Raw genomic sequence first — 26,566 nt, forward strand, 5'->3', positions numbered from 1 at the left:
ATTTTGGTACAGACAGACAGACAGACAGACAGACACGTAAACTAACAAAGCCAGTTGTAGGAGTGGTTTACACCACTCAAAAACAACGTTATGCTTCCTAAGGATAATATGAGCATCAAAGCAATATTTTAAATACTTTTTATTAGCACGTGCATTCCATATATTCCATAGGGCTGGACCACACATAGACATATGACATCATCAACTTGCGACAGGAGAAGTTCCTATTGAGTGAAAGATTCTCTTATTTATGAAAGAAATACAATATTTAAAGTGTTTTTAATTTAAAATTTTAGCCAGGGTTCCTTTTTCTAAACCACGCCAATGCAACAAAACAGTTTAAACGACATGTCACACCAGTGCAACTCCTTGCAACTGCCATTGAGGATAATGGTTGCAAATATGCAACTACTCTAAATCGTTTGGTTGCATTGGTGTGGTTTAATTGGGCCTTGTAGTAGTAGAGACTTTAGTGTTTCTGGATCAGGGCTGTGAGTTTAATGCAAGGCCAGCAGTTGGGAAATCCTGTTATTTTTATTTTTTTAAACTCACTCTAAACCGTTTGGTTGCAAGGAGTTGCATTGGTGTGGTTTAATTGGGCCTTATAGTAGTAGAAACTTTAGTGTTTCTGGATCAGGGCTGTGAGTTTAATGCAAGGCCAGCAGTTGGGAAATCCTGTTATTTTTATTTTTTTAAACTCACTCTAAACCGTTTGGTTGCAAGGAGTTGCATTGGTGTGGTTTAATTGGGCCTTATAGTAGTAGAAACTTTAGTGTTTCTGGATCAGGGCTGTGAGTTTAATGCAAGGCCAGCAGTTGGGAAATCCTGTTCTTTTTTTTTTTTTACTCATTGCAGTTAGGAGGACGGTCACTTCTTGCTATTCGGAAGGGATTAGAAGGCTGACTTTGGGAAAGCGTGGTAATATGACTTCACATGTTGTCACAAGCAGAGCCATGTGAAATCCTGAAAGGCGAGTACTATGCTGTACGTGCAGGCATGTACGTGTGGCTGGGGGTACGACGTACAGTCGTACACTACACACAGTGCATGCACTGTGGTTTAGTAGGCCTGTGTGTACTTTAGCTGTCTGTGTGCTACTTGAGCGCTGCCATTTCAGTGTTTGCATTGAGGCAAATAAACGACTGGAAAGTAAATATCGGCTTTGCCGAATAAAGTAAACGTATTGCTTTTTGTATTTGTTTTCCGTCTACTCTAGTTCATTAGTTCATGACAATTTGTATTTAGGCTGGCTTTCTTAAGAAATGCACACGGTTTGACCTTTGACAAAATAAAGTTGTTGTATTGCACAGATGTACACAGATGTACGTAAGTGCCATGTCAGCATTAAATTGAATTATGACACCAAAGACAGATATTGATTTCACATATACAGTACATACTGTAACCTTATTTCTTCTATCTATCTATTTTCTTTCAGGAAGACATTGTAATGACAATAACCCTTGCAATCTCCCAGACTTCCTCCCCAGTTGGAGTTCAGAATTTGAATGAATGTAGAATTGAATTACAGGATGTAATTTGCATACAGATGTGAGGGGTATTAACTGGCTAACATTTAAAATAATACAGTATATATTTTTAAAGAAAAAATCCTCTCTCGCCCAAACCGCACCAATGATTCGCCACGCAACTCCTTGCATCATGCAACTACTTGCAACCATTATCCCCAATGGCAGTTGCAAGGAGTTGCATTGGTAATGGTTTATTTTGTTGCAAGGAGTTGCGACTAATTACAAGGAGTTGCTCCAACTGGTATGGTTTGGGCCTTATGCCAGTGTGCCAGCACTGATCACCTTCCCCTGTGCCAATGTTGGCACCCGTGCCTAAGGTACCCCCCCTGGTATTAGCCTGTTGTGTTTTCAGTGTCACTATTAACCCATTTAGGCCTGTCATCGAAATTAAAAAAATGTATTCTAAATAATGACAGTTTTCTGAAATACCTATGTTTCTATGTCAGTGGTGCACAGTATTTGGATCCCAAAAAGTATATGTAATTGGCCACCGACCCCCATCTGAAAATATGTTGTTCCAGGGACCCCCCCCCCCCCCCCCCCCCCCCACACACACACATTTTGTCCAGATCGATGATGTTCTTTTATTTAATCATTCCCTTTCAGGAATGGACGCCGAGACACCTGACATCAGCTGAACGTCGCCTTGCAGCAATGGCTAGCAGAGCGGCGTGTGAAGCTAGCCCGTCCTCTGTAGCCTCAAAAGGAACGGGAAGTTGTAGAGAAATGGGCTATTACGAGGAGATGGGCAACAAGTAGATAAACTGGTTATTTTAGGTGGCGAGGTATTTATTTATAGATACGAGGAAGACGGTATTTCTTCTTGTATTCTCTTGTATAGTAGTTCAGTTGTGGAGTTGGAGGGGGGCAGGGGGTAGTAGTAGTAGTAGTAGTAGTAGTGAATGAAATGGAGTATGGGGAGAGTGTGCTGTGCGGGGCCGGTGAGCTGGACTTGGACCCTGACATTGTGAGCGAGGAGGCCGGAAAACTCTATTCAGAGTTACAGGTAAAACATTTCTCCTTTTCTGCACCTTTCTGTGTGTTTTTTGGTTCTATAAAGGTGCATAGTACCGGTATTTCACAGGAAATACACAGCGAGTATATCGTGCATGACCTCATACAGTTCATGTACATCTCGCAGCAGAATAAATACTGTTAAAGCCTATTCATACTTCATTTTTTGGTGACCATCAAAAACTGCAACATGACATCACGCCGCGGTGATAAGCGACTCACCGCTCACCCCAACACATCTCTGTTTTTACTAACCGAACGGTGGTCACTTTTATCACCTAAAACTGGAGTATGAATAGGGCGGGCCTTTAGAAAATAAAATATACTTACTATATGTCTTGCACAGTATATTGCACAGTGAACAGAACTTTAACCCACTTAAACCCTATATTCTTTGCTGATTGTAGCCCCCAGAACTTAAGTCTATACTTGGCCCCCTCATCCTTTTTGAGTGGTGTAAACCACTCCTACGACTGGCTTTGTTAGTTTACGTGTCTGTCTGTCTGTCTGTGCTCAAAAAATGATCATGGTTGCTACGGTCACCCAGTTCACCCGGGTGTGATTTCATTACGTCAGACATTACGTCAGACCACAGCTGATCAGTCTATATAAGACCTTACACACTCAGTTCACTTCACACGGGTGTGATTTTTTTCCCTATACACCAAATCTATTCACCAAAAATACTATTAGTAGTTGTAGATCTGCGATCTTTGCCGAATGTTCATCCAGAATGGGGCACTAGGCTTAATCTAAAATCGATACAAATGTATAACGAAATACATGATGAAATAAAGACCGTAATGAATATCACGTCTCAATATTCAAGTACTCTGAAGCCTGGGATAAAATCCAGTTAATAATTTAGGCGGTGAAATCAACACCATCTCTAGTATAGCCAGCAGCCAGACACTGGTGCGTTTGACTACAGACAGGAGATTTATCAACCCTACTAACAACTTTGACAGGTTACCTGCTATCATTGAGGTGTATTTCATAAAACCTACTTTATGTAGTTAGTTAAATTAAATAGTGCAAAACCTATTGTATGTTGGTTACTAATTAAATAGTCACTATACAATAAGTGAAGCAAGCAGGAAAGATTGCAAAAGACCCAACTAATAACCTCAGCACCTGCTTCATGGTCCTGCCCTTGGGTAGGATATAAGTTGCCCCTGTACTCAAGAAGGCAAAGGGCAGTGCCAGTTTCATCCTCTCTCAGTAAGGCCTCACTCAGACCTTTACTGCATTGCTGTATGCTTGTTGGATGAATGTTGTGTAGTGTCATGGCCGCCCCAATGCATTTCCAATGGGAGTCACATGGTTTGACACAACATTTGTGTTGTATGAGGGGGAGGGGCGCAGTCGAAACACAGCCGAAAGACATACAACAGCTTGTAGTCCAAAATGTGGACTACAAACCATGTGACTTCCATTGGAAATGCATTGGGGCGGCCATGACACTACACAACATTCATCCAACAAGCATACAGCAATGCAGTAAAGGTCTGAGTGAGGCCTTAGGGTTAGCTCACACAGTTAATGCAATGCTCTGTGCTCGTTGGATGAATGTTGTGTAGTGTCATGGCCGCCCAATGCATTTCCAATGGAGGTCACATGGTTTGACACAACATTGTGTTGTATGAGGGGGAGGGGCGCAGTCGAAACACAGCTGAAAGCCATACAACAGACCCCTCCCCCTATGCTGTGTCAAACCATGTGACCTCCATTGGAAATGCATTGGGCGGCCATGACACAACACAGCATTGATCCAACGAGCACAGAGAATTGCATTAACCGTGTGAGCTCAGCCTTAGGTTTAGGTTTGTGTGCCAGAAACACAAACCATGTTTTTGCTAATGCTCCCCATGACGAAACACACGCACGCACAAAGGCAGACACCTGTATGAGTGCTAATACCCCCATGGACAAGGACATGAAAGCATACAGTTACACAAACCTGTAAAACAAAAAAACATTAACAGTGTGGAGAGGACTTCTTTTAAAGACCCTTTTAAGATTCTGAATTATGCATACCTTTTATAGAATAAAAGTACTTATTGTCTTTATTGTCGGTTGCTGGGTGTTTTAATTGTCTCGTATATTTATTTATTGTCTTGTCTTGAATGTAACTAGGCAAGTATGCATAGTTACAGGCTATGGTAAAGTAGTGTTTCCCAAACTGTTTATCTCGGGAAATTAGACATTTGCCCTTGGACCCAAACTAGTGAAAATAGCAACTTAGTTAGTTAGTTAATTCTTATTTCGGTCATTTGTTAAAAACAATACAGTTGATAGGCATACAGTAGCCTATATACAACTTAGTCAACAAGGTCTGGTGACTATTTGGCCGAAAAGGTTAGTGCTGAAGCCGAAGCTTATATTGCCCACCTTATCACAAAACAGTATAAAATAGAATAGAAGTACACAGTTTATGTTTAAACAAAGCAAATGAGCTTCAAATATTACATTACAGAGCTAAACCAAACCAGAACAAAAACGGAGAAATAAATAAATAATAATAATAATAAAAAACACCTCGCAATTAGGCTATCTGTGGAACAACGTCAAACAAAATGTAATGCCTCAACTGTCTCACACTCGTCTATAAAAAGTACTGCAGCGAGACTGATCACACTGTCCCCTTGTGCTTCCCCCCCCCACACTCCTCCTTCTCACCCTCCCAGACGGTGGTGGAGACCCATGGGGCGGGCGTGGTGGAGTCTCTGGTGCCCATCCTGGTGTGGGTGCTGGAGGGCCTGGCCAGCTGCAGGGCCCAGCTCAGGGAGACGGAGCACGAGTCGGAGAGGGAGAAGGCGGAGCGAGAGGCGCTGCTGGACCGCTACCAGGCCGAGAAAACACTGAGGAGAGAGAACCAGGAGGTGAGAGGAGAAGCCTGCGTACGTGCGTACGTGTTGTGTTGTGTTGTGTTGTGTTGTGTTGTGTTGTGTTGTGTTGTGTTGTGTTGTGTGTGTGTGTGTGTGTGTGCGTGTGAAACCAAGAGGTGAGAAGAGATGTGTATTTGTGTGACACACTTTAGCCCTATTTCATACTTTGTTGTGCAATGATGCCGTGCAAAAATCCGGACGATAGTCCGTCTACAAGCACACCACGTGTTGAATTGTGCCACACTGTGACCTTCTAGATCTGCCATTATCGTTTATTTTTTTTATAACCCATCGTATCAATAAGTTTGCTTAACTGATGCACCCCTGATTTTGTTTTGCAGAGGTATCTAGAGCTGGATGACCAAATGGAGCAGGAGAGGAGAGCCATGAGGGGACGAGACCAGGAACGAGAGCGACGAGAGAGAGAGCTGGAGAAGAAGGCCAGAGAGCAGGCTGACCAGTGTGAGTAGTTATTGTAGGGTTGATTGATTGATTGAATATCTCCCTCTCTGTCTCTCTCATTCTCTCTCTCTCTTTCCCCCCCGATATGGTCGAGGCACATGGCCGCCCCACCATAGACAGAGCATGGGTCTGCCTGACGTTTCTTCCAGTTAACACATTGAGAGCCCACGCAAAACTGCCCAAAAATCACTTTCACCTAGAAAATCCATTCACATTTTTTATAATTCAGCTGACTGTGGAGACACATGCTGGAACTTTTTACTTTGAAATGTTTTATAGTTTCTGAGTTATTTAATTTAAACGCCAAATGCATTCTCAATGGCGAAAACACAAACGTTGGCACCACGTATTAAAAAAAAAGAAAAATCATTGTTTTGATGTTTTTGATTTTTCTTAATAAAAAAAAAAATATATATATATATATATATATATATATATATATATATTTATATATATTACAAATGGAACCAAATGGACCTGCACGGGTCCACGGTGTTCCATTGGAAACTCTCAAGAGTAACGGACCTGTAAGGGTTCATTTGGTTTGGTACCCCCCCAAGGAACCCTGGGGGCCCGTGGACCCCACTTCGAGAACCACTGATCTAGGAAATGCTGTGTTTTACTGTGACACTGTACGGCACAACTTCCACAGTCGCATACATTCAAACCTGCCTTGTACGCATGTTGATATACTACGACTGCTGGGGGAATAATCTGATGATGCCAATAATTCAATTGAAGCATTCACATGCACATAATTAAATTAGTCTAATTAGGACAGTAACCCTTGCTTACTCAGGATTTGCAATTGCTTGTAAATACTGTGTAATATAAGAACTGTAGTTCTAGAGGTCTACTCGGGACATGGTAGTGGTTGTAGGGTGGTTGAATTCCATTCGCTAACCTTCTTTTATCGCAACAGTTGTATTTCTCCCAATAGGAATGGAAGTTTTTTGTCGTTGCTCATGTTTTCAAACTAACTTTGGATGTGTGTATAATCTGTGGGATGTACAGTATGTGTCTCTGATGTCTTGGTATAGTCAATATAAACATGTCTTACGGCTGTTATCGGACTTTAAAATAGACACAATGATCATTTTTTTGCTTACACCGACATGGACACTGGGCTCACTTCCTTCCTGGACTACAATTCCCATAATGCCTTGGTGCACTGCTCCTCCTTGTGGATAGAGAGAGAGCTGTCTTACTGAGACAACATGTAGTCCAGGAAGTAAGTGAGCCCAGTGTCCATGACATCATGGAGTCCATGGACACTTTCAAATACTAACATATCTAAAAACACATTATTACCAACATAGAAACCCCAGGAAAGTGTTTCTTGTCTCCCAAACATCAAAAAGGGGTGAAGTGGCCCTTCAAGTGTCAACGCAGAGAGCTGTCCATGGTGACGAGATGAGAATGCATGACATTAGGGACAGGGGAGTTGTGGGAGGGTGTGTTTGTTGCCATGTGACCACGTTGGATGTGGCCTCCAGCACATTGCATTCAGTGTAGATGAACAGTGAAACATGTGAAATCCAGGGGGCCCCGCAGCTACATCATTTTGTCAATACAGCATCACAATAATTTTAACCACTTTAGCCATATTCTATAAGTTGGCTGTTATAGCAGACATACAAACAGCTATTTTTTCAGATGGGGGTCCGCGTGCAAATGCATATAAATGTGGGGGGGGCCTTGACATGAACAGGTTTGAGAACACCACTGACTTTATTAGGCTCTAATAACTAATGGTTTACGGGGTAGACAGGTTAACTGGCTCGTAATTCTTCAGGACATCTGGTCCCGAAGAATTAAAGTAAGTAAGCCTTGCCGAGCCATGAGGCCCATATAGTACAGGAAATCTATGGAAAATACAGGATCAACCTCTAACTTGCCCAAATGTGCTGACCTCATCACATTTTGGCAAGTTGCTATGGCCAAATTTAGCCCAATGAGTGTTTTTATGCAAAACTAATGCTTGGAATGGCTTCAGCATCATGACAACAACCTAGTTTGATATGTCACATGCTACTTAAAGCATAAGGACATTTAGAAAATATTACCTTATAATAGGATGTCAATGGTGGCCATACTGTACAGGCTATTTTCAACACTTTCCCCTCAGACAATTCCAGGCAACTTTCTTTCTGTTATTCAAGATATATTGAAGATGCAAAATCAGTTGAGTTTGTTTTTTTTGCAATTAGTTAGAGGTCAAATTACATTATTACTGGACTAATAGGGCAGGAGCCTATCTCCTGTTTCTGTAGCGTGAGGCAGCTCTGATGTACAAGTAAGTACACTTCCTGGATATGATGTACAGCACGTACAAGTGGTCACCCATGTGCTTTGTGTTTGCTTGACTGATTAGTGTTGACTGTGTTGTTTTTCGGTTTTGCAGTGGTGGCACTGGAGGAGCAGAGGGCCATTCAGGGCAGAGAGCTGAACACACTGAAGCACACTCACAACAAGGTCAGTTTTATGACTTTTGGCTCCTTTTTCTCCTTTATCTCTTCCCCTCATTGTTATTTCACACACTCTTTTTTTTCTCTCTCTCTCATATCATTTTGCCTTGTAGTTGACGCTCTCGTATCGGGAACTGCTGGAAAAGAAATCGGAAAGAGAGTCTCCTTTAAGGTCGCTCACTTTATTCTACTCACTGAATTCATACAGCAGCACACACGTATGCAATCACTTAATTAAAACTGGCTGTGGTGTGATGGTCATTTACTTGAATACCGAGTGGTTCTCAACCTTTTCAGGCTGTGATTTAACCCTGACATGTATACAGAGTTGTTGAGGCATTACATTTAGTTTGACCTGGTTCCAGTTCCGCAGATAAATAATGTGAAAATGCCACATCTATACAATCTCTGCGAGGCGTTGTGAGCTTGTAGATCTGCTATTCTCACAATCTTTGCCTCTTTTTCTTGTATTATCTTGACAATTTGGCCAATGTATGAATTTTGTTTATAGTATAGTTTGTAGATTACTTTTGATGCAGTAATGGTCTTTTTTTCCCTTTTCGTTTTTGGGGGTATTACAATGGTCTTAAAAGTCCTTAAATTGTCACTTCACTGTCATCTGGTGACCCCCCCCCCCCCCAAAAAAAAAAACCCCCAGGAAAAAAAACAGGTGGGGTCCTGACCCACATGTTGACAACCACTGTTGTATACTATATATAGCATTTGTTTTATTTATTTTTCTGTGCTCAATATGTTGTCTTTGCAGACGGAAGCCTTTGTCTAGATATCTCGTATCTTGTGTTCATGTAGTGTTTGCTCATTCCGTTCTATTGAGGCTACTGTGCAGCCAGGGTCAAGATTATAACAATAAGCCATATATGCTAGGCAGGGCAGGGCATAGCACTGGTGGCCATTTTGTGGTGCCACCGATATAAAACCCATTCATTTTTCCCATAGAGATTTACGGAAATATTTATATTAATTATTTTAAGCCTGGAACTATGCCATCTAGGCTCCTGGTGAATAATGACCATAAAACGATTTATTCAGTGTCAAAATATATTTGAAAACCGCAAAGAAAAGGGCATTTATTTAGTATATATAATATAATTAATATTCAAAAAGAAAAAGGTACTATTGTCAAATTCAATGGCAGACTCATACAATTATTAGTTGAGCTGCAATGTGATGTGAAAATATTAACCCGGTCGATGTCAAATTTTGACGATTAACCTCTGCCCCAAATTTTCCAGAATGGTCTGTTATAGCGCCACCAGGAGGCCACAACCTGACCTGCCCTGGTGGAGACCTGTGCCCCGAGGAGTCGAGTCTAGTTTTCTTTCTTTTTGAAAGTTTGAGAACTACTGATTTTAGAAGGCATTTGTAGAACCGGCCTCGAGATTTAAACGCAGCCTTTCTGTCTTTGAGTCTGTGTCAGGCTGTCCACAAATTAATGTTCCCTGGTCTGCTCTGGAGGCTGTTGAAGTGGCTCCACTATCCATTCCACACCTCCCAGTTACCTCTTGAATAAAACCAACAATGACATGGCTGAGGCAGTGACTTATTGAGGGTTTTTTTTTAGCCAGGATGTTTTTTGAAATCATACGGTGTACATTTTGTCTTTAGGAATCATTCACGTCCCAAGAGTTCAGAAATGATGTCGTCATCGGAACCCAGCCTTAATGATAAAGTAAGCCAACTTGAACTCACTCTTTCACACTTTTGTATATACAGCTATTCAGCAAATCTGCTATTTTTGAAAAATCCTGAAAATCTATACTATATATTCTTTCACAGCGAACATTTTTAACTCATATCTTTGCATCTCAGATCTGTAGGGGTCCCCGGAACGCCATGTTTTACTGATATAGAAACATAGGGTTTTTTCAGAAAACTGTCGGGATTTAGAAGACATTTTTGTAGAATCTGGCCTCAGTCCTCCATGGGTTATAATAACTCCCTCTTTCAGGCGACTACCGGTACTCCAAAAGCGGAGTCCATTTCTACTCCTTCCGAAGACTCTGGAGTCAACGTGACGGAGGTGATTGACATCCCGGCGAAGCCAACCACGTCTCCCTCCTTTATCAATGACATCATAAGCTCCACCCCTGAGCTGGCACAGTTCCATGTTCTTGTGGATGCCAGGTATGTTATCTATTCTGTACACATCCTGAATTATCTGTGGCCAAATTTGACTGAGGGACTGCCATTGGATATTTTTTAAATTTTCGTTTTTTCATGTCATATGAAAGCAGGGGATCATAGCTTCAAATTGACATATTGGTTGTTCAGTTTGACCCACCAGTTTTGGAGATATGGCTTATAGAGTAATGTCTTGCAGAGAAACAGCGAGTTGAGAAAACAGGCTTGAAAGGTTCACTTTGGTGGTCTCTAACATTACACCTAGCTGCCTACATGTTTAAGCATTTATTTCATATGTGAAATGTCGATTTCAGCTCTGACACTTATTTCAGACATGCTCTAGTATGTGAAGAGTCTGCCTGTGCTATTAATTCATCTTGTATAAAATAAAATAAAAAGTTTTTTCTCCTCTGGTGGAGTCTTTGCATTCCATGTTTTCATTGACGTTATGCTCAGACATCACATATCCCCAATACGTCAAAACGTCAAAGCTTGTGGATCTGCTACTTTTTGTGGCTTTTTGCCTTTATTTTATTATATTTTATTTTTTATAGAGGGACAGACCGTAGGCTGACAGGAAATGGGGGAGTGACATGCAGTAAGGGCCGTCGGAATCGGGAGTCAAACCCGCGGCACACTGCCAGACTCAGACTACCGGCCAAGGTGCCTGGACCGCTGAGCCACGGTCCAGGCCTACTTTTGATGCTTTTGTGTGACGTCGTAGCATGGCGTTAATGTTCGACAAAAACACCAAATAGTTAAAATATGGATCTAAGAGGTTTCGACCATACTTTATCTCTTAGAGCGAGCATCCCATTCGACACCAAAGAAGTGTTGTCCCAGGACGAGAGCAGCACGGAGGAAGAGATGAGAGAGGCTGAGGAGGAGGAGGAGGAGGAGAGAGGAGAGGAGACAACCAAACACAAGGACGGAGAGGAGGAGAGAGGCGAGGAGACAACCAAACACAAGGTGGAAGAGGAGGAGAGGGGCGAGGAGACAACCAAAGACGAGGAGAGAGGAGAGAAGACGGACAAACACAACAAGGAGAAGCAGCAGCAGAACGATGACGTCGACGACGACAACGAGAGCATGGAGTGGGAGCTGAGGAACACGGACTCTCTGTTCTCTGAGCTGTCGGAGCTCAGCCGGGACTACGTGGAGAGCGTGGACCACGGGGCCAGTGTCCGAGGTAATTAATAACAGGGTTGTCCCGATCCGATCACGTGATCGGAAATCGGGGGCCGATCACGTCATTTTCAAATGATCGGAATCGGATCGGATCAATATTATATCCATATCATGATATTAGACTGGATGTCGTCTGTGATTTGGGATATTGTACTATTGTGATATGGCATGAGTGTTCTATAAAAATATGAATATCGGATCGGGAAAAATCTGTATCGGCAGATACTCAAAATCAAATTATCGGAATCGGATCGGGAGCAAAAACAAAAAAACCTGATCGGAACATCCCTAATTAATAATAATAATAATAGCTCAGATTTATATCGAGCTTTTCTAAGTACCCAAAGTCAGGCACGGATTGGTGGAGGCATCTTAACCAGACCACAGCTGTGGAAAAAAAGCTATCTTGAAGAGGTGGGGGTTTGAGTGAGGTTTTGAAGGAGAGGAAGGGGTTTTGAAGGAGAGGAGGGGTTTTGAAGGAGAGGAAGGGGTTTTGAAGGAGAGGAGGGGTTTTGAAGGAGAGGAAGGGGTTTTGAAGGAGAGGAGGGGTTTTGAAGGAGAGGAGGGGTTTTGAAGGAGAGGAGGGTGGAGGAGGCATTTTAGGTGCTTGGGGAGTGCATTCGATTGGGGCGGACAGACGGGCAAAAACAGAGAATCCCCCCCCCCAGGTACGGCAGGAGGTTGGTTTCACCGGACCTGAGGGAACGGGACGTCTAAAACTCTCATACTATATAAACAATATAGGCTTAAGCCTTAGGTGTTCTGTGCACATGCCATGCGCACATGTAGGTGTGTGCGTGCGAGTGCACGTGCATGTGTGTGCGTGACGTCATTATAATGCTGTGGTACCGGAATAAATCATCATTACACCACTGGTGTGCAAATTCAACTAAATGACTAACCATCAAACAAACATTAAATCCTCTCTTCCTCTTTATTTCATAGAGGTTCACATAGATAGGGAAGACAGACTAAGACAGGCTAATAAAACTCAATCAAAATAAAACAAAATGCAATGCAATAAAAGCGCGTAGTTGTGGTGGGACGGATATGGACATTCAGTTTCAGTTTATTTTATTTATAGTACAAAATCACCCCAGGGGGTCTCTGTGCACTTTACAGCATTAATACAGAACAAATCAAACACAAATAGCAATAAAAACATAGTAAAACATGGTAAAATGTGCATAGCTGTATGAATCATACTGATTAAAAACTAAGCGGAACCGTAATGTATAGAAAAAAGGTGTGTTTTTAGCCTTGACTTAAAAATTTCCAGGGAGTGTGAATTTCTGACATCCTGAGGGAGAGCGTTCCAGAGACAGGGGGCACGGTGTGTGAAAGCTCTGCCCCCAACCGTTATTTTATTATGTGTTGTGACTGTGAGTTTTCCAGCATCCTGAGAGCGTAGTGGTCTTGGGGGGATGTATATATTTATTAAACTGGACATGTAGGGTGGTGCGAGTCCATTTAAGGTTTTATAGGTCAGGAGGAGTATCTTGAAGTCGGCTCTGGCCTGTATGGGTAGCCAGTGAAGTTCTATTAGTGTTGGTGTGATGTGGTCAAATTTCTTTTTTCTGGTGAGTACTCTAGCTGCTGCGTTTTGTACTAATCTGAGGCCATTTGTTGCTGTTGATGGTAAACCGGAGAAGAGGGCATTGCAGTAGTCTATTCTTGAGGTGATGAAGGCGTGGACCAGGGTTTCGGCGTCGGGAAGTGAGAGTATTGGACGGATTCTAGCAACGTTGCGCAGATTTTGTAATGCTTTTTATGTGGTGTGTGAAAGATAGAGATGTGTCAAAAATGACTCCTAGATTTCGGACTGTTGGTTTGTGGGTTATTGGGCAGCCATCGAGGTTAAGGGTTATGTTATTGAACAGAAACAAAATATTGAACATTGTTTCTTTAAACTTTATTTTTAGTTTTTTTTACACAGTCCAGGCAGAACTGCTCTCTCCTGTAACAGTTTCCAAACTATACAGCGATATATTGTTTAGTTTCCACTTAATTCATATCACATTTGATCCCATGGAAATAATAATAATTGTAAAAAAATATAATAATAATAATAATAATAATAATAATACATAAAAAAAACGTAAAAGCTCTCTCTCGTGCATTTTCAAGTTTGGTTAATGTTTTTTTAATGTTTAATGTTTTTTTAATATTTTTTAAATTTCTCTTAGTTATTACTTAACCATGTAATAAGGATAGGCATCAATAAGCTACTCGCTTCCGCCTATACCTTTTCGATCATGTCAAATGAGTTTAACACATTTTGGGCGGGAACCCCTTTCGGTGTTAGCATTATGTTATGCTTTAGCTATTGAAAAATAGCAGATCTACAAGCTCATAGCACGCCACCGAGTGGCGCGCTACGAGCTTGTAGGTCTGCTATTTTTGAAAAATCGTGAAAATATTTATTTCAGAAAACTGGAAGATTTAGAAGATTTTTTTTTTTAATTTCGAGGTCGGGCCTAAATGGGTTAATACCATTAATACATGATTCTTCTTGTAATGTTCCAATGGCATAAGTTCGAAATAATCCATTCATTCACCCAATGCCTACCCTAACCCTGAATTAGTATGAGACGTTTAGCAAAGAGGTGGAGGAGGCCTTATCCCTTGTGTAGCAGTGGGTGTATTGGGCTAAGCTGGAATTCCAAATATTACGGTAAGAGGGTTATTGGCCCTAGTTTGGGGGCTACTTACTCTGTTGGCCCACTTTTTTGTCCATTAGTTGTGACAAATGACATATTGCTGGAAATAGATAGTCCTTTCCCCCCAGATATTATTTAAGCAATATTACACGAGAGGGGGTGGTTTAACGTCATTAATGCACGCCTGCGATGCTGCAGGAAAGTTAAACCACCCCCTCGAGTGTAATATTGCAATTATACAACAGTTACCCTTAAAACGAAGAAAATCGCTGAAAAAACGTTTTAATGACAGATGTAGTCACTACGACCACAAATGTCCCAAGAAACTAGCTAGCCTAGCCACCGAGTTTGCTGCGCTCTGGGAGAACAGAGCAGCTGAATTGTTTCTTTTGATTAGGTGTGGAGTGGGGCTCGTTTGAACCACGGCTAGAAGGCTGTTTCAACCAATCAGATTGCTTCCTCGAAATGACCTGTTGTATAATTAAGAAATATTACACGAGAGGGTGTGGTTTAACGTGATTAACTGCCACGACAGTGATGCGGTCAGGAACGAGACGTAGTTGAGTTCCGCAAGCATCACTGAATTGGCAATAATCACGTTAAACCACACCCTCGAGTGTAATATTGCAATTATACAGTTACCCTTAACTGTTACCCTTAAAACTAAGAAAATGTCCGGGCCCCTCCTACGTCTCACCAGGTCCACTCCTGCTCTCACCAGGTCCAGGACCTGTGCGTTGCACCAGACACTTCATTCAGGAGTGGCGGGATTCTTTAGCCGCAATGGTTCTGCTGGCTCCACCTGGGCAACGGTGCAGGCTCCGCTTGCGGCTTGAATGGCCCTCCTAAAGGCCTCACTGTGGATTGTTGACTTCCTCCTCACGGAAGACACAGTCTTGGGCACCAACCCAATAACCCATACTGCTCACCCGGGTGCCGTCTACATTCCGGCTGTCACCCGTCTCTCCGGTGGTCACCAGACTATTCCCCGGTTGTCACATAGTTTATTCCTATGAGTCGCTATAAATAGAATAACTAAGAACGAAATAGCATCGCATGGATGCACCAGCAGATAATATGCCATATATCTCAACCTGTCTTTCATTATTATCATAACAAAGGGATACACTTCTTCGAACAGTTTGCAACGTTTGGAGCTGCAGTGTAATCTTTAGTTCCCAGATCACGACATGCAATTCCACTGAAGGTTGTTGAGTACAAAGTTCAGACTCTTTTGCTAGTATCCAGGCAGTATTCCTGTCATCCTGTCAACTATAAAGTAACTATATAAATGTTCCATAAAACTCTACTTCCTATTCCACACCAGAGGTTCTGTCTGGGGTCTGGCACGGCTTTTTTCCCAAGGCCAAACACATAATACATATTTAACAAGCATGGATTAAAGTTCTCGGCCGTCACAACTGATTTCAGTCATTTCGGATTCCAAAGAAGTCAGAATGTCTTCTGCGGAAGCACGTGTGTGTGAAAATAGCAGATGTACAAGCTCACAACATGTCGCAGTGTGACATGTTGTGAGATTATAGATCGGCTATTTTCAGTTATTAGTTATTTTAAAATGAAAGGGTAATTGAAGTGGTCAAACTAGCAATATAATACATGTTCAGAAGCATAATTCGCTGCTGTCGGGAGGAAACCTCATAACTCCAAAATGTTCATTTTTCAGGAAATGAAAAATGTAATTTTTTCAGGAAATAAAGAAAACCTTATATTTTTAAAACAAAGCAATACAGCCTCATCAAAGTTGGTGTTGTAACTTTATATATTGTCAATTACTTCCATGAGAGGGGGAGAGGTGGTGGAGTTGGTCCAATGGAGTTAAGAGATTTTGTCCAAAACACTTTTTACTACTTTCCATTGGTTCAATATTTTCGAAACAAAAAATTGAGTTATGAGGTTTCCTCCCGACAGCAGAGATATTCAATCAAACATGAATGGTCTCGGATGTTTGATAAAAGCGGGTCAAAAGGTCAAAGCCTCAATGTGTGATTTCTTCAACTGGTCGGCTGTATATAGGACAGCAGCAACGTAGGGTTTTAGAATGATAACACCTAAACATCGTCACCTTACATACTGATACTGTGTTATTTTTCTTTATCTCTTATTTGGAAACAAAGCACTATAGTCACAAATCACAGATTTGGACAAAGTGGTTCAGTCATCCGATTAATATTTTTTGCTTTATTCCACGAACAAGTAATACATCTTTTTTTGCGGCCAACCATTTTCTGACCGAATGACGATCAAGCGAAATAACTTAAAGTGCATAACATTTGAGATTTCAATTTCACATCTTTTTTTTTGGGTGTCTCTGTCTCTTTGTTTGTTCAGGCAGCGCGGACCAGTTTGAGGAGATTCTTTCACAGTACGAGGAACTAAAACATACCCAGTGAGTTTCATGTTCACCTGCTGTGACTTGCCTGCCGTAACTATCTGATTTAACCCTCCGGGTGTGGTTTTTGGCATCAAATTTTGATTTTAGTTTAAGTCATATAGTCTCTTCAGTAGTTTTCATTTAGTTTCAGTGACATTTTAGTCGACTAAATATCATAAGATTTCAGTTGACTAAATCTACAGTTGATTTAGTCGACTAAAATGTATTTTGGTGGGCCTTGATGCCATCGTAATGACTGTTTTTACTACAAGCTCACACCGTGTTGTGACGCGTTGTGAGCTTGTAGATCTGCTATTTCCAGCATGCAACCAAGTGTAAAATGACTTACGCAAATGCGTAAGAAACGCATCATTATCCCATTATCTTCTGATCCCCGGCTTCCTTTTCTCTCTCTGTCTCCCTCTGTCTGTCTGCCTGACTCTCTTTTTTCCATCCTGCTCTCTATCCATCTCTCTTTCCATCTCTGTCCATCTCTCTCCAACTCTTCTCTGTCTCTGTCTCTCCAGTGAGTTGGTGGACGCAGCCCGTAAAGCGCTGATCTCGCGGGTTGAAGAGCTGACCAGTGAGCGCTCGGCTCTACAGATGGAGGCGACCTCTCTCCAGGAGACCGGCTCCAGACTGGAGGGCAGAGCTAAGGAGCTAGAGGAGGAGGCCAAGAGGTAAGGAGCTAGAGGAGGAGGCCAAGAGGTAAGGAGCTAGAGGAGGAGGCCAAGAGGTAAGGAGCTAGAGGAGGAGGCCAAGAGGTAAGGAGCTAGAAGAGGAGGCCAAGAGGTCAAAGAGGATTCCGCTTCTATAGACTAACCCAGAGCCTTAGAAAAGACAGAGTTCTGCAAACTCCGTTGACTTCATGGAGCCTGCGTAATGGCGGCATCTAGCGCTACTGGGGACGCCGATTAGGGACAGTTCCTGCGCCGGATGTTGACAGACTGCATGGATCCACATGGCTCCGTCTTTTTGGTAAATCTAGAACTTCCTGTTTGAGAGCTAGCAAATTTAAATACCTTTTAATTAATCATTGCTAATATAACAGTGTACACTTTCAATGGAAAGAAAAAGGCATACAGTTTACAACTTTTTTACGTTATTTAATTACTTATTTTGACACAGAAACATAATGTGTGTCTTCACCATAACTGTAATGTAATAATAATACTAATAATGTAATGTAATAATTATTTAATTTACGACGCTTTTATTCTGAAAGCAACCGGATGTCTTAAATTTGCTAGCTCTCAAACAGGAAGTTCTAGATTTGCTAAAAAGACAGAGAGCCTGATTAGGGACAGCCTGGGGTCCCTAATCAGGCTCTCCATGAGAGCGCAGCTGTGCGCCCGAGCGCTTCCGGGATCACGTGACCGGGCTGTTCTGTGCCCCCTCAATAACGCAACTCTTCTATTATATGGCTCTGGTACTACCGAAGTCCTGACGTTATACTCGTTCATCCCCTGGTTTGCGGAAGTCATTTCTCTACGGAGAATAACCATAGGGTCATCTTAAAATCATCTCATATAAGCATTGAGGTCTCTGCAATGCTGTTTGGGGAGGTGTCTCTGTATCGTTTACAATACTCAGTCACTCATATTTGATACGGTCTGTTTCTAGCGGTTCTACGTATGAGACCGCAGAGATAATTTGGTTATTTTTGCAACGCAATTCTTGTTTAACGCGATTTAAAAACCAAAATGTATGGGAATTCAGAAAAAAAAAACGGGTAGCATGTGAAATTACGTCAGACTTCAGTGCTATAGATTTGCTTAATAAATCTTGTGTGTACTCTTTTTCAATCGTATAGCTTTTCTGTACGAGTGTGTAATTTCATCTTATAAATAAATTATAAATTGTTTTTGTTTTTTTACAGACATCGAAAAGAACTGGAAGCTTGTCAGTCTGAAGACCCTGATGTAAGAAACCTTTAACCGCTATATGGTTGAACGGAATCCCTCAGGGATCTAGGCTAGTGTCCTTTCAGTTTTCTGTTATTGTGGGGATCAGCGAGTCAGCGACAATACAGATGCTGGTGTTTAACCAATTAAAACCGGAAAAGCATCTTGTCATTTTAGATTTTAGCTATATTTATATAGCAACATATGTTTTAGAACAGTGATTCTCAAAAATTACAGCTCAAGCTCGTACATCTGCAATGTTTTTAATTTATTTGTATTTATTTTTTCAAAATCTTGAAAGTGTTTGAATGATTTTGAACACAAATCTTCTCTTCTGGGGCACACTGGCATAAATCATATTTAGAAGGGGGGTGGGAGATGGTCCCTTGGCCAAATATATATAATTTTTGGGGGTCCTTCCTTGGCACAAAACCGTTTGAGAACTACTGATTTAGAAGGCATTTGTAGAATCAGCCTCTCAGGTCTTATGATGTTACAACTGTGTTGTATGATTGATGATTGTCATATTGCAGTGTTTTAACTGTATAAGAGTTCTATGACTGTTTGGTCTTAACGAGGACGCACACACGTTTTACTGTGCATGACCACTGTGTATTTCCTTCCCCAAAGTGAAAGTGTTTGCTGAAATCAAGTCACACTTCCCTTTTTAGCAGTCAAAACTTAAGCATTGTCTGGTAAAAATCTCTTTCAGAGACGCTGGAGTACTTCCAACACGATAATTTGACTCTACTGCGTAACACCGTAGAAATAATTGTCTCCAGCTGTGCATAAAGACTAGAATTAGGACAAGTAGTGTGAGGGTGTGCAGGTAGCAGACGGGACAGCGTATCGACCGCATAGTCACAACAACTTCCCCATAATCACTGTTGGCGCGTCCTTCCTCTTCTCTGCGCCCAGATTCCAGTTACCTTCTACTGTCCTATCTAAATGAAACGAAATCCCCCAAAATGACACAAATGGCAATTATCTTTCCGGTCAGGTGATGCCAGGTTAATAGACTAAATTGGGAGACCTGATACCTTATCCACTGCTATTACAGTTGGACCTAGTGAGCCAACAGACCATCCTGTGTCTCCTTCAATGTGCTCGATATCTTTGCCACTGGAGCACCCCCAAAAGCTATATTTACCCATTACGACCTGTACTGAGGCTGATTTGAGGACTCCACATTAGCCTGACATATGTGGCCCGCCGCTTAAGACTCGCCCTGTGGCTTCTGCGGGGCGCGAAACCCATTCTGGGCCCCTTTGAACCCCTTTTGGTGTTTTAACTAAGCATTATGTTATACTTTAGCTATTGAAAAATAGCAGATCTACAAGCTTGTAGCACGGCACCGAGTGCTGCGCTACGAGCTTGTAGATCTGCTATTTTTGAAAAATCGTGAAAATGTGGCGCAAATCCTTGAATATATATTCTTTCAGAGCGAACGTTTTTAACTCAAATCTTTGCTTCTGGGGGATCCCTGGAACAACACATTTTCAGATGGGGGTCGGTGGCCAATTACATATATTTTTGGGGGTCCTTGACATGAAAATGTTTTGAGGACTCGATAGCGCGGCACCGAGTGCCGTGCTACGAGTCCCTGGAACAACATGTGTTCGGATGTGAGTCCACGGCCAAATACAGATAATTCTGGGAGTCCTTGACGTGGAAAAAGGTTGAGCACCACTGACATAGAAACATGGGTTTTTCTGAAGACATTTTTTGAATCGACCTCGGTCCAAAATGGGTTAACTGGTTTCTTAAAATTAAAAACCTATGTTGCTATATCGGTGTTACTCAAACCTTTTCATGTCAAGGACTCCCGACATACAAATATATTTATTCCAAGATTCGCACACATTTTCACAATGGGGATCCGCGCCGCGGCCAAATAAGATTTTGTGGGTCCTTTCGACCGTTTCAGAACCACTGGTCCAACCCGTTTTGGACGGGAACCCCTTTTGGTGTTAGCATCATGTTATGCTTTAGCTGTTGAAAAATAGCAGATCTACAAGCTCATAGCGCGCCACCGAGTGGCGCGCTACGAGCTTGTAGGTCTGCTATTTTTGAAAAATCGAAGAACGACTGACATAGAAACATAGCTTTTTCAGAAAACTGTCAGGATGTAGAAGACTTTTTTAGAATCTGATCTCAGGTCAAAATGGGTTAATGTTACCGTCTATAATGTTTCCCCACTCACTCAGGCCTCCCTGCCCACCTCCATGCGCCGGTTCTCTCGCTCTGAGATGGCCCGTGCGGTGATGGAGAAGAACCAATACAAGGAGCGCTTGTTTGAGCTGCAGGAGGCAGTCAGACGGAGCCAGACCCTCAGGTATGCATGTGTCCCTCCCTACGGTGCTGAACCCCACCATAAAACACTCGCTCCTCTGCTTAGGATACTCGAGAAAACACTGGGACTGAAAGGAGCATTATAAGTAGTGATGGAGCGAATATTCGTCCGCAGAAAATATTCGGCAGAAAATGGCTAAAAATGCATTTTCGGCCTATTCTGTTTCGGCCCGAATAGGCAGAAAATATATCACCGAATAGTGTATGCAATTAATGCATTCAAAAGAGCTGAATAAATGTTTTATGGACCCATAATAGTGATTATTATTTAAGTTTAGCCATAACCTTTAAGGTACGGCCATGACAGCAATGGTAGGAAAACAGATATATATGTTAATCATATTCAGTATTCGGTTTTCGCCCAACTGTTTCCTATATTGATTCGGTATTCGGTTTCGGCCAAGAATTTCCCTTTCGGTGCATCCCTAATTATAAGTTATGTCCTAAGTTGTTATTGTTGCACATAAATCCGTAGTAATTGTGTACACCGTGCAGGTAGTGAGATTAGATATGGTAAACATACAGTGTGCAGTATCCCTTTACCATCTATCTCTCCTGGAGCACTTCATATTGTGCATGAGCTCAACATTATACGTACATTTCAGTCACATTTGCCCTCCTGTGAGCCGACGTTTTGAAGAAAGTTGCAAAAGTACACGTCATGTTACCTTGAGTAGGATGTTTGTGTGTAGAGACTGTAGGTTGTATACTTATTTCTTTGCTGTGAGGGTTCACTTTAACTTCATTGAAACCTTGATCTACACAGTTTGATATTTTGATAAATCACGTAAGATGATGATAATGATAGAAGTTTCTACAGTATTTTGAGTGTTATTTACTTTGTTTTTTTTTAAAGGTCCACAAAAGAAGAGCGGTTTATTGAAGAGAAAAGGACAACCGTTTGGAGAAAGTGAGTGTTTTGCCGTTCTCCTTGACCACTTAAACTAAAGTAAACTAAATTAAAGCTGGTTGAATGTATAGTCCCTCTGGGCTCTATGCTAGTACATCATCTGTTGTCTTCACATTTCGATCCCTAGATGTATTCACTTTTAACCCATTTTGACCTGAGATCAGATTCTAAAAATGTCTTCTACATCCTGACAGTTTTCTGAAAAAGCTATGTTTCTATGTCAGTCGTTCTTCGATTTTTCAAAAATAGCAGACCTACAAGCTCGTAGCGCGCCACTCGGTGGCGCGCTATGAGCTTGTAGATCTGCTATTTTTCAATAGCTAAAGCATAACATAATGCTAACACCAAAAGGGGTTCCCGCCCAAAATGGATTAACCTATCGGGCCTCACTAATACTCACACTAGGGGTCCAACAGTTTAATCGATTTTAATACAATAATTGATTTGGGTGGGGAAATTGAATTGTGTGTTGTTCTTGTTGTTGCTGAGAAACCGTGAATGAGAAATGCTCAAACATTCTCTACATGGCCTTATGATGAGGATACACATGCAGGATTACAGAGTGGGTCATTAGCACACCATGCTAAGAAATAGCCGTTTCTAATAAGCCTGTGCTGGTTTGAGCCACATGACGTGAGGGTGGTCTAATTAGGAATGTTTGTGGTAAATCTACCCTATAGACATTAATGGGTGGACAGTTTATGTTGAGATGCATCACGTGGTTCAACGAGACAAACGTGCCTTTTGTTCTCAGGTTTAACCGTCTGTTCGGCATGTCCAAGGAGCCCTTAATCCCGCCCACTGGCATGTCGACGCCTCCACCATCGCTGAGCCACTCCCCACTGGGGTCTCCACGGCTGCGGGCTGTCAGTCAAACCCAAGCGGAGTAAGCGAGTGTTTCTAACTAAAATCTCACATTTTTGTCCTCCTGACCTGTACTGTATTGTTTTCTAAACGGATATTGGTTTTGGGTACTGTATTGTTTTCTAAACCGATATTGGTTTTGGGTACAATATTTTTTTTCTAAACCGATATTGGTTTTGGGTGTGATTGTGAATTATTGAATCCCATGAAATTGCTATACAATTTAACCCATTAAGACCTGAGGCCGATACTACGAATGCCTTCTCAATCAGTAGTTCTCAAGCCAAGGACCCCCAAAATAATATGTATTTGGCCCCCCCGATCTGAAAATGTTTTACTTTTGAGCCCCCCCGTATGTTGCTATATACTTTAAAAATCTAAAATGACACAGATGCTTTCCCGGTTTTAATGGGTGAAGTTACGTATTACTTTGTTCTAATGTTGTGTGTCTAATAATAATAATAAGCTAGTGTCTGTCTAGGTGCGGCTCTCCTGCTGCTCTCTCCCCTCGCTTCAGGAGGAAGGAGATCTACAGGGAGATCCGCACCCACGTGTGGGGGACCCTGGGCAAACGGCAGATCCACGGGTGGAGCATGCCTCTGTCACACACACAGGTACTGCAGAGTAGGGGTGGGACGATATGGGTTCCTCACGATACGATATATATCGTAATATTAGGCCCTCGATAACGATAATATCACGATATTCGATATTTTGCGATATATTGCGATATATTGTATGAAATTTCATCAACGATATATCACGATATCTGCAACTACAAAATACTTGGAACTGAAAAAATGCAGCATTTTGTATTCCCACAAAGCTGTTTGGAGACTTTGGACAAATCACCATCCAGTAATTCAGTACTTCTGGTTGCTGTGGAATCTGAGTGGGATTTGCTTTATTTTAGCTGTCATTTCCTCCTTTTCTAAACATGTTGTTCATCACTTCATTATGAACAACATTTCAAATTTAAAAAAAGGAAAAAAAAGGGGGGGGGGTTTCCGATATCGATATTTTAATAATCAATATCGATTATTTATCGCGGGAGGACGTATCGATATATATCGCCATATCGATATTTCAGCACACCCCTACTGCAGAGTTGGGGTGTCAAAAAAAATCGATTCGAATTAGAATCGCGGTTCCCGTTGAACGATGAACGATATCAAAATCGATTCATAATTTCCAAAAAAATTCTGGTTACAGTTACAGGAGTTTTCACTACATGGTGTTTGTGATATGAAATGTAAGCTTACCCTAATCACAGTAAACATCATATCTTCAGTCATTTTCAAGTTACTGTAGTCACTTCAGTTTAAGACTGGAGTTAGATTGTGATGAAATCCTATGTATTGAATCGAGAATCATTTTGAATAGAGAATCGTTTTGAATCTGGAAAAAAAAATGCTTTTGAATTTTAAGAAAATCGTTTTTGGATTGAGAATCGAGTTGAATCGAATCATGACCCCAAGAATCAGAATTGAATCGTGGGACACCCAAAGATTCACAGCCCTACTGTAGTAGCCTGGCTAATAAGCCAGACTCGAATCACACTGTCCTGTGGTATTTGAGTCTGGAGATGCTGTGTATGGATCTTGTTTCCCGGGGGGCGGGTTCAAACAAGGTCTCAAGCATTGAACGTCACTGTACCAAAGCCCGCCCATATTGCATACCGTGTCCCGATTGGCCACACCAGTTCTCTGGTGTAGGAAATGGGCGTACAATTGAGCCTCTCCAGACCGTAATCCGCCGGCAGGCAATTTTTTTTTGCCAATGGCTGATTCGGTCTGGCTTATTAGCCAGGCTACTACTGTAGAGCTCTGGGGAAACGGCAGATCCACGGGTGGAGCATGCCACTGTCACACACACAGGTACTGAAGAACAGTGGTTCCCAAAGTGGGGTCCGGGGACCCCCGGGGGTCCTTGAGGGAGTTCCATGGGGTCCCCAGCTAAATGATAGTTTAGAACCAAATGGACCCTTGTTGGGTCCATTTGGACCCTTGTTCGTACACTCTGAGAGTGTACGAATGGAACCAAACGGACCCTTATGGCTCTTATGACCCTTATGCTCTGTGTTTAGTTAGTCTCTGTTGTGGTTCCAGGAGTCCTCTGAGCCTGTACCTGAGCCTAAAGACGTACCTGCTCTGATGCAGTTGAGACTGTTGGACCAGAGAGACAGGTACAGGCTCAGAGGACTCCTGGAACCACAACCAGGAGTCCTCTGAGCCTGTACCTGAGCCTAAAGACGTACCTGCTCTGTGTTTAGTTAGTCTCTGTTGTGGTTCCAGGAGTCCTCTGAGCCTGTACCTGAGCCTAAAGACGTACCTGCTCTGTGTTTAGTTAGTCTCTGTTGTGGTTCCAGGAGTCCTCTGAGCCTGTACCTGAGCCTAAAGACGTACCTGCTCTGTGTTTAGTTAGTCTCTGTTGTGGTTCCAGGAGTCCTCTGAGCCTGTACCTGAGCCTAAAGACGTACCTGCTCTGTGTTTAGTTAGTCTCTGTTGTGGTTCCAGGAGTCCTCTGAGCCTGTACCTGTACCTGAGCCTAAAGACGTACCTGCTCTGTGTTTAGTTAGTCTCTGTTGTGGTTCCAGGAGTCCTCTGAGCCTGTACCTGAGCCTAAAGACGTACCTGCTCTGTGTTTAGTTAGTCTCTGTTGTGGTTCCAGGAGTCCTCTGAGCCTGTACCTGAGCCTAAAGACGTACCTGCTCTGATGCAGCTGAGACTGTTGGACCAGAGAGACTCTACCGCCAAGGTGCGTTCACATGATAATACGTCACACTCACCAAGTGGGGCGATAAAGAATAGCATTATAGGAGAAATGTGCAGGAAGCAGATGGGATAGCACACTAGCACATGAGGAAGCTCGGGAAGATACAAGTTCAGAAAATAGCTGATTGTGAGCTTGTAGATTGCTGTAGCACCATTAAGGCCCGCCAAAATACATTTAAAACTATATCAAACTTCATTAACACTGGCTGTAGCAACACGTTGGATTTCATGTCAGCACACTATGGGATAGCACACTAGCACACTATGGGATAGCACACTAGCACACTATGGGATAGCACACTAGCACACTATGGGATAGCACACTAGCACACTATGGGATAGCACACTAGCACACTATGGGATAGCACACTAGCACACTATGGGATAGCACACTAGCACATGAGGAAGCTCGGGAAGATACAAGTTCACAGTAACTCTAGCGTCAATTTGCACAAAGTTGTGTTTTTGGATATGCTTAACCCATTTAGACCTGAGGACGGTTCTACAAATGCCTTCTAGATTTTTCTGAAAACCCCATGTTTCTATGTCAGTGGTTCTCAAACATTTTCATGTCAAGTACCCTCAAAAATATATGTACTTGGCCGCCGACCCCCATCTGAAAATATGTTATTCCAGGAACCCCTCGGAAGCAAAGATTTGAGTTAAAAACGTTCAAATATATATTCAAAGATTTGTGCCGCATTTTCACGATTTTTCAAAAATAGCAGACCTACAAGCTCGTAAGATCTGCTATTTTTCAATAGCTAAAGTATAACATAATGCTTAGAACACCAAAATGGGTTAAATGTGTAATCCGTAGAGTGTGTTAATGCAATATCATGACTAACATAACTGTAACTGCGGTTGGTTGGAGGTGGTGTAAACTGCTCTTCTATTGAGAAATGTCCATCCTGTGGTCAGGTGGGACCACTGTTGGTCAATGAGTGGTATTGCACGATGGTCAAAGCGTGTGTATATCCTCTACTGCTCAAACAGGCTTTCCATTGTATCGTAGC

At 42.1% G+C, this 26,566-nt stretch overlaps 1 protein-coding gene across 3 annotated transcripts in view; it reads left to right on the forward strand.

Annotated features, from left to right (window-relative positions):
* The window catches only part of LOC306925602 (C-Jun-amino-terminal kinase-interacting protein 4), a 46,664-nt gene that overhangs the window by 1,361 nt on the left and 18,737 nt on the right, over window positions 1-26,566 (forward strand). For all 3 annotated transcript variants that reach the window (XR_013790269.1, XR_013790270.1, XM_079504536.1), the window contains exons 2-17: window positions 2,139-2,538; window positions 5,234-5,428; window positions 5,776-5,896; window positions 8,301-8,371; window positions 8,478-8,536; window positions 9,991-10,054; window positions 10,334-10,509; window positions 11,310-11,695; window positions 16,704-16,761; window positions 17,274-17,426; window positions 18,626-18,668; window positions 20,858-20,985; window positions 21,859-21,912; window positions 22,667-22,798; window positions 23,258-23,390; window positions 25,447-25,533. Coding sequence is in view for 1 of the 3 variants with exons in the window: in XM_079504536.1 (XP_079360662.1) it covers window positions 2,440-2,538; window positions 5,234-5,428; window positions 5,776-5,896; window positions 8,301-8,371; window positions 8,478-8,536; window positions 9,991-10,054; window positions 10,334-10,509; window positions 11,310-11,695; window positions 16,704-16,761; window positions 17,274-17,426; window positions 18,626-18,668; window positions 20,858-20,985; window positions 21,859-21,912; window positions 22,667-22,798; window positions 23,258-23,390; window positions 25,447-25,533 (1,959 nt within the window). In the remaining 2 variants the exon portion in view is untranslated. The remainder of the gene's footprint in view (window positions 1-2,138; window positions 2,539-5,233; window positions 5,429-5,775; window positions 5,897-8,300; window positions 8,372-8,477; window positions 8,537-9,990; window positions 10,055-10,333; window positions 10,510-11,309; window positions 11,696-16,703; window positions 16,762-17,273; window positions 17,427-18,625; window positions 18,669-20,857; window positions 20,986-21,858; window positions 21,913-22,666; window positions 22,799-23,257; window positions 23,391-25,446; window positions 25,534-26,566) is intronic.

Source organism: Electrona antarctica, assembly GCF_951216825.1.
Source record: "Electrona antarctica genome assembly, chromosome: 6".
NCBI lineage: Eukaryota > Metazoa > Chordata > Actinopteri > Myctophiformes > Myctophidae > Electrona > Electrona antarctica.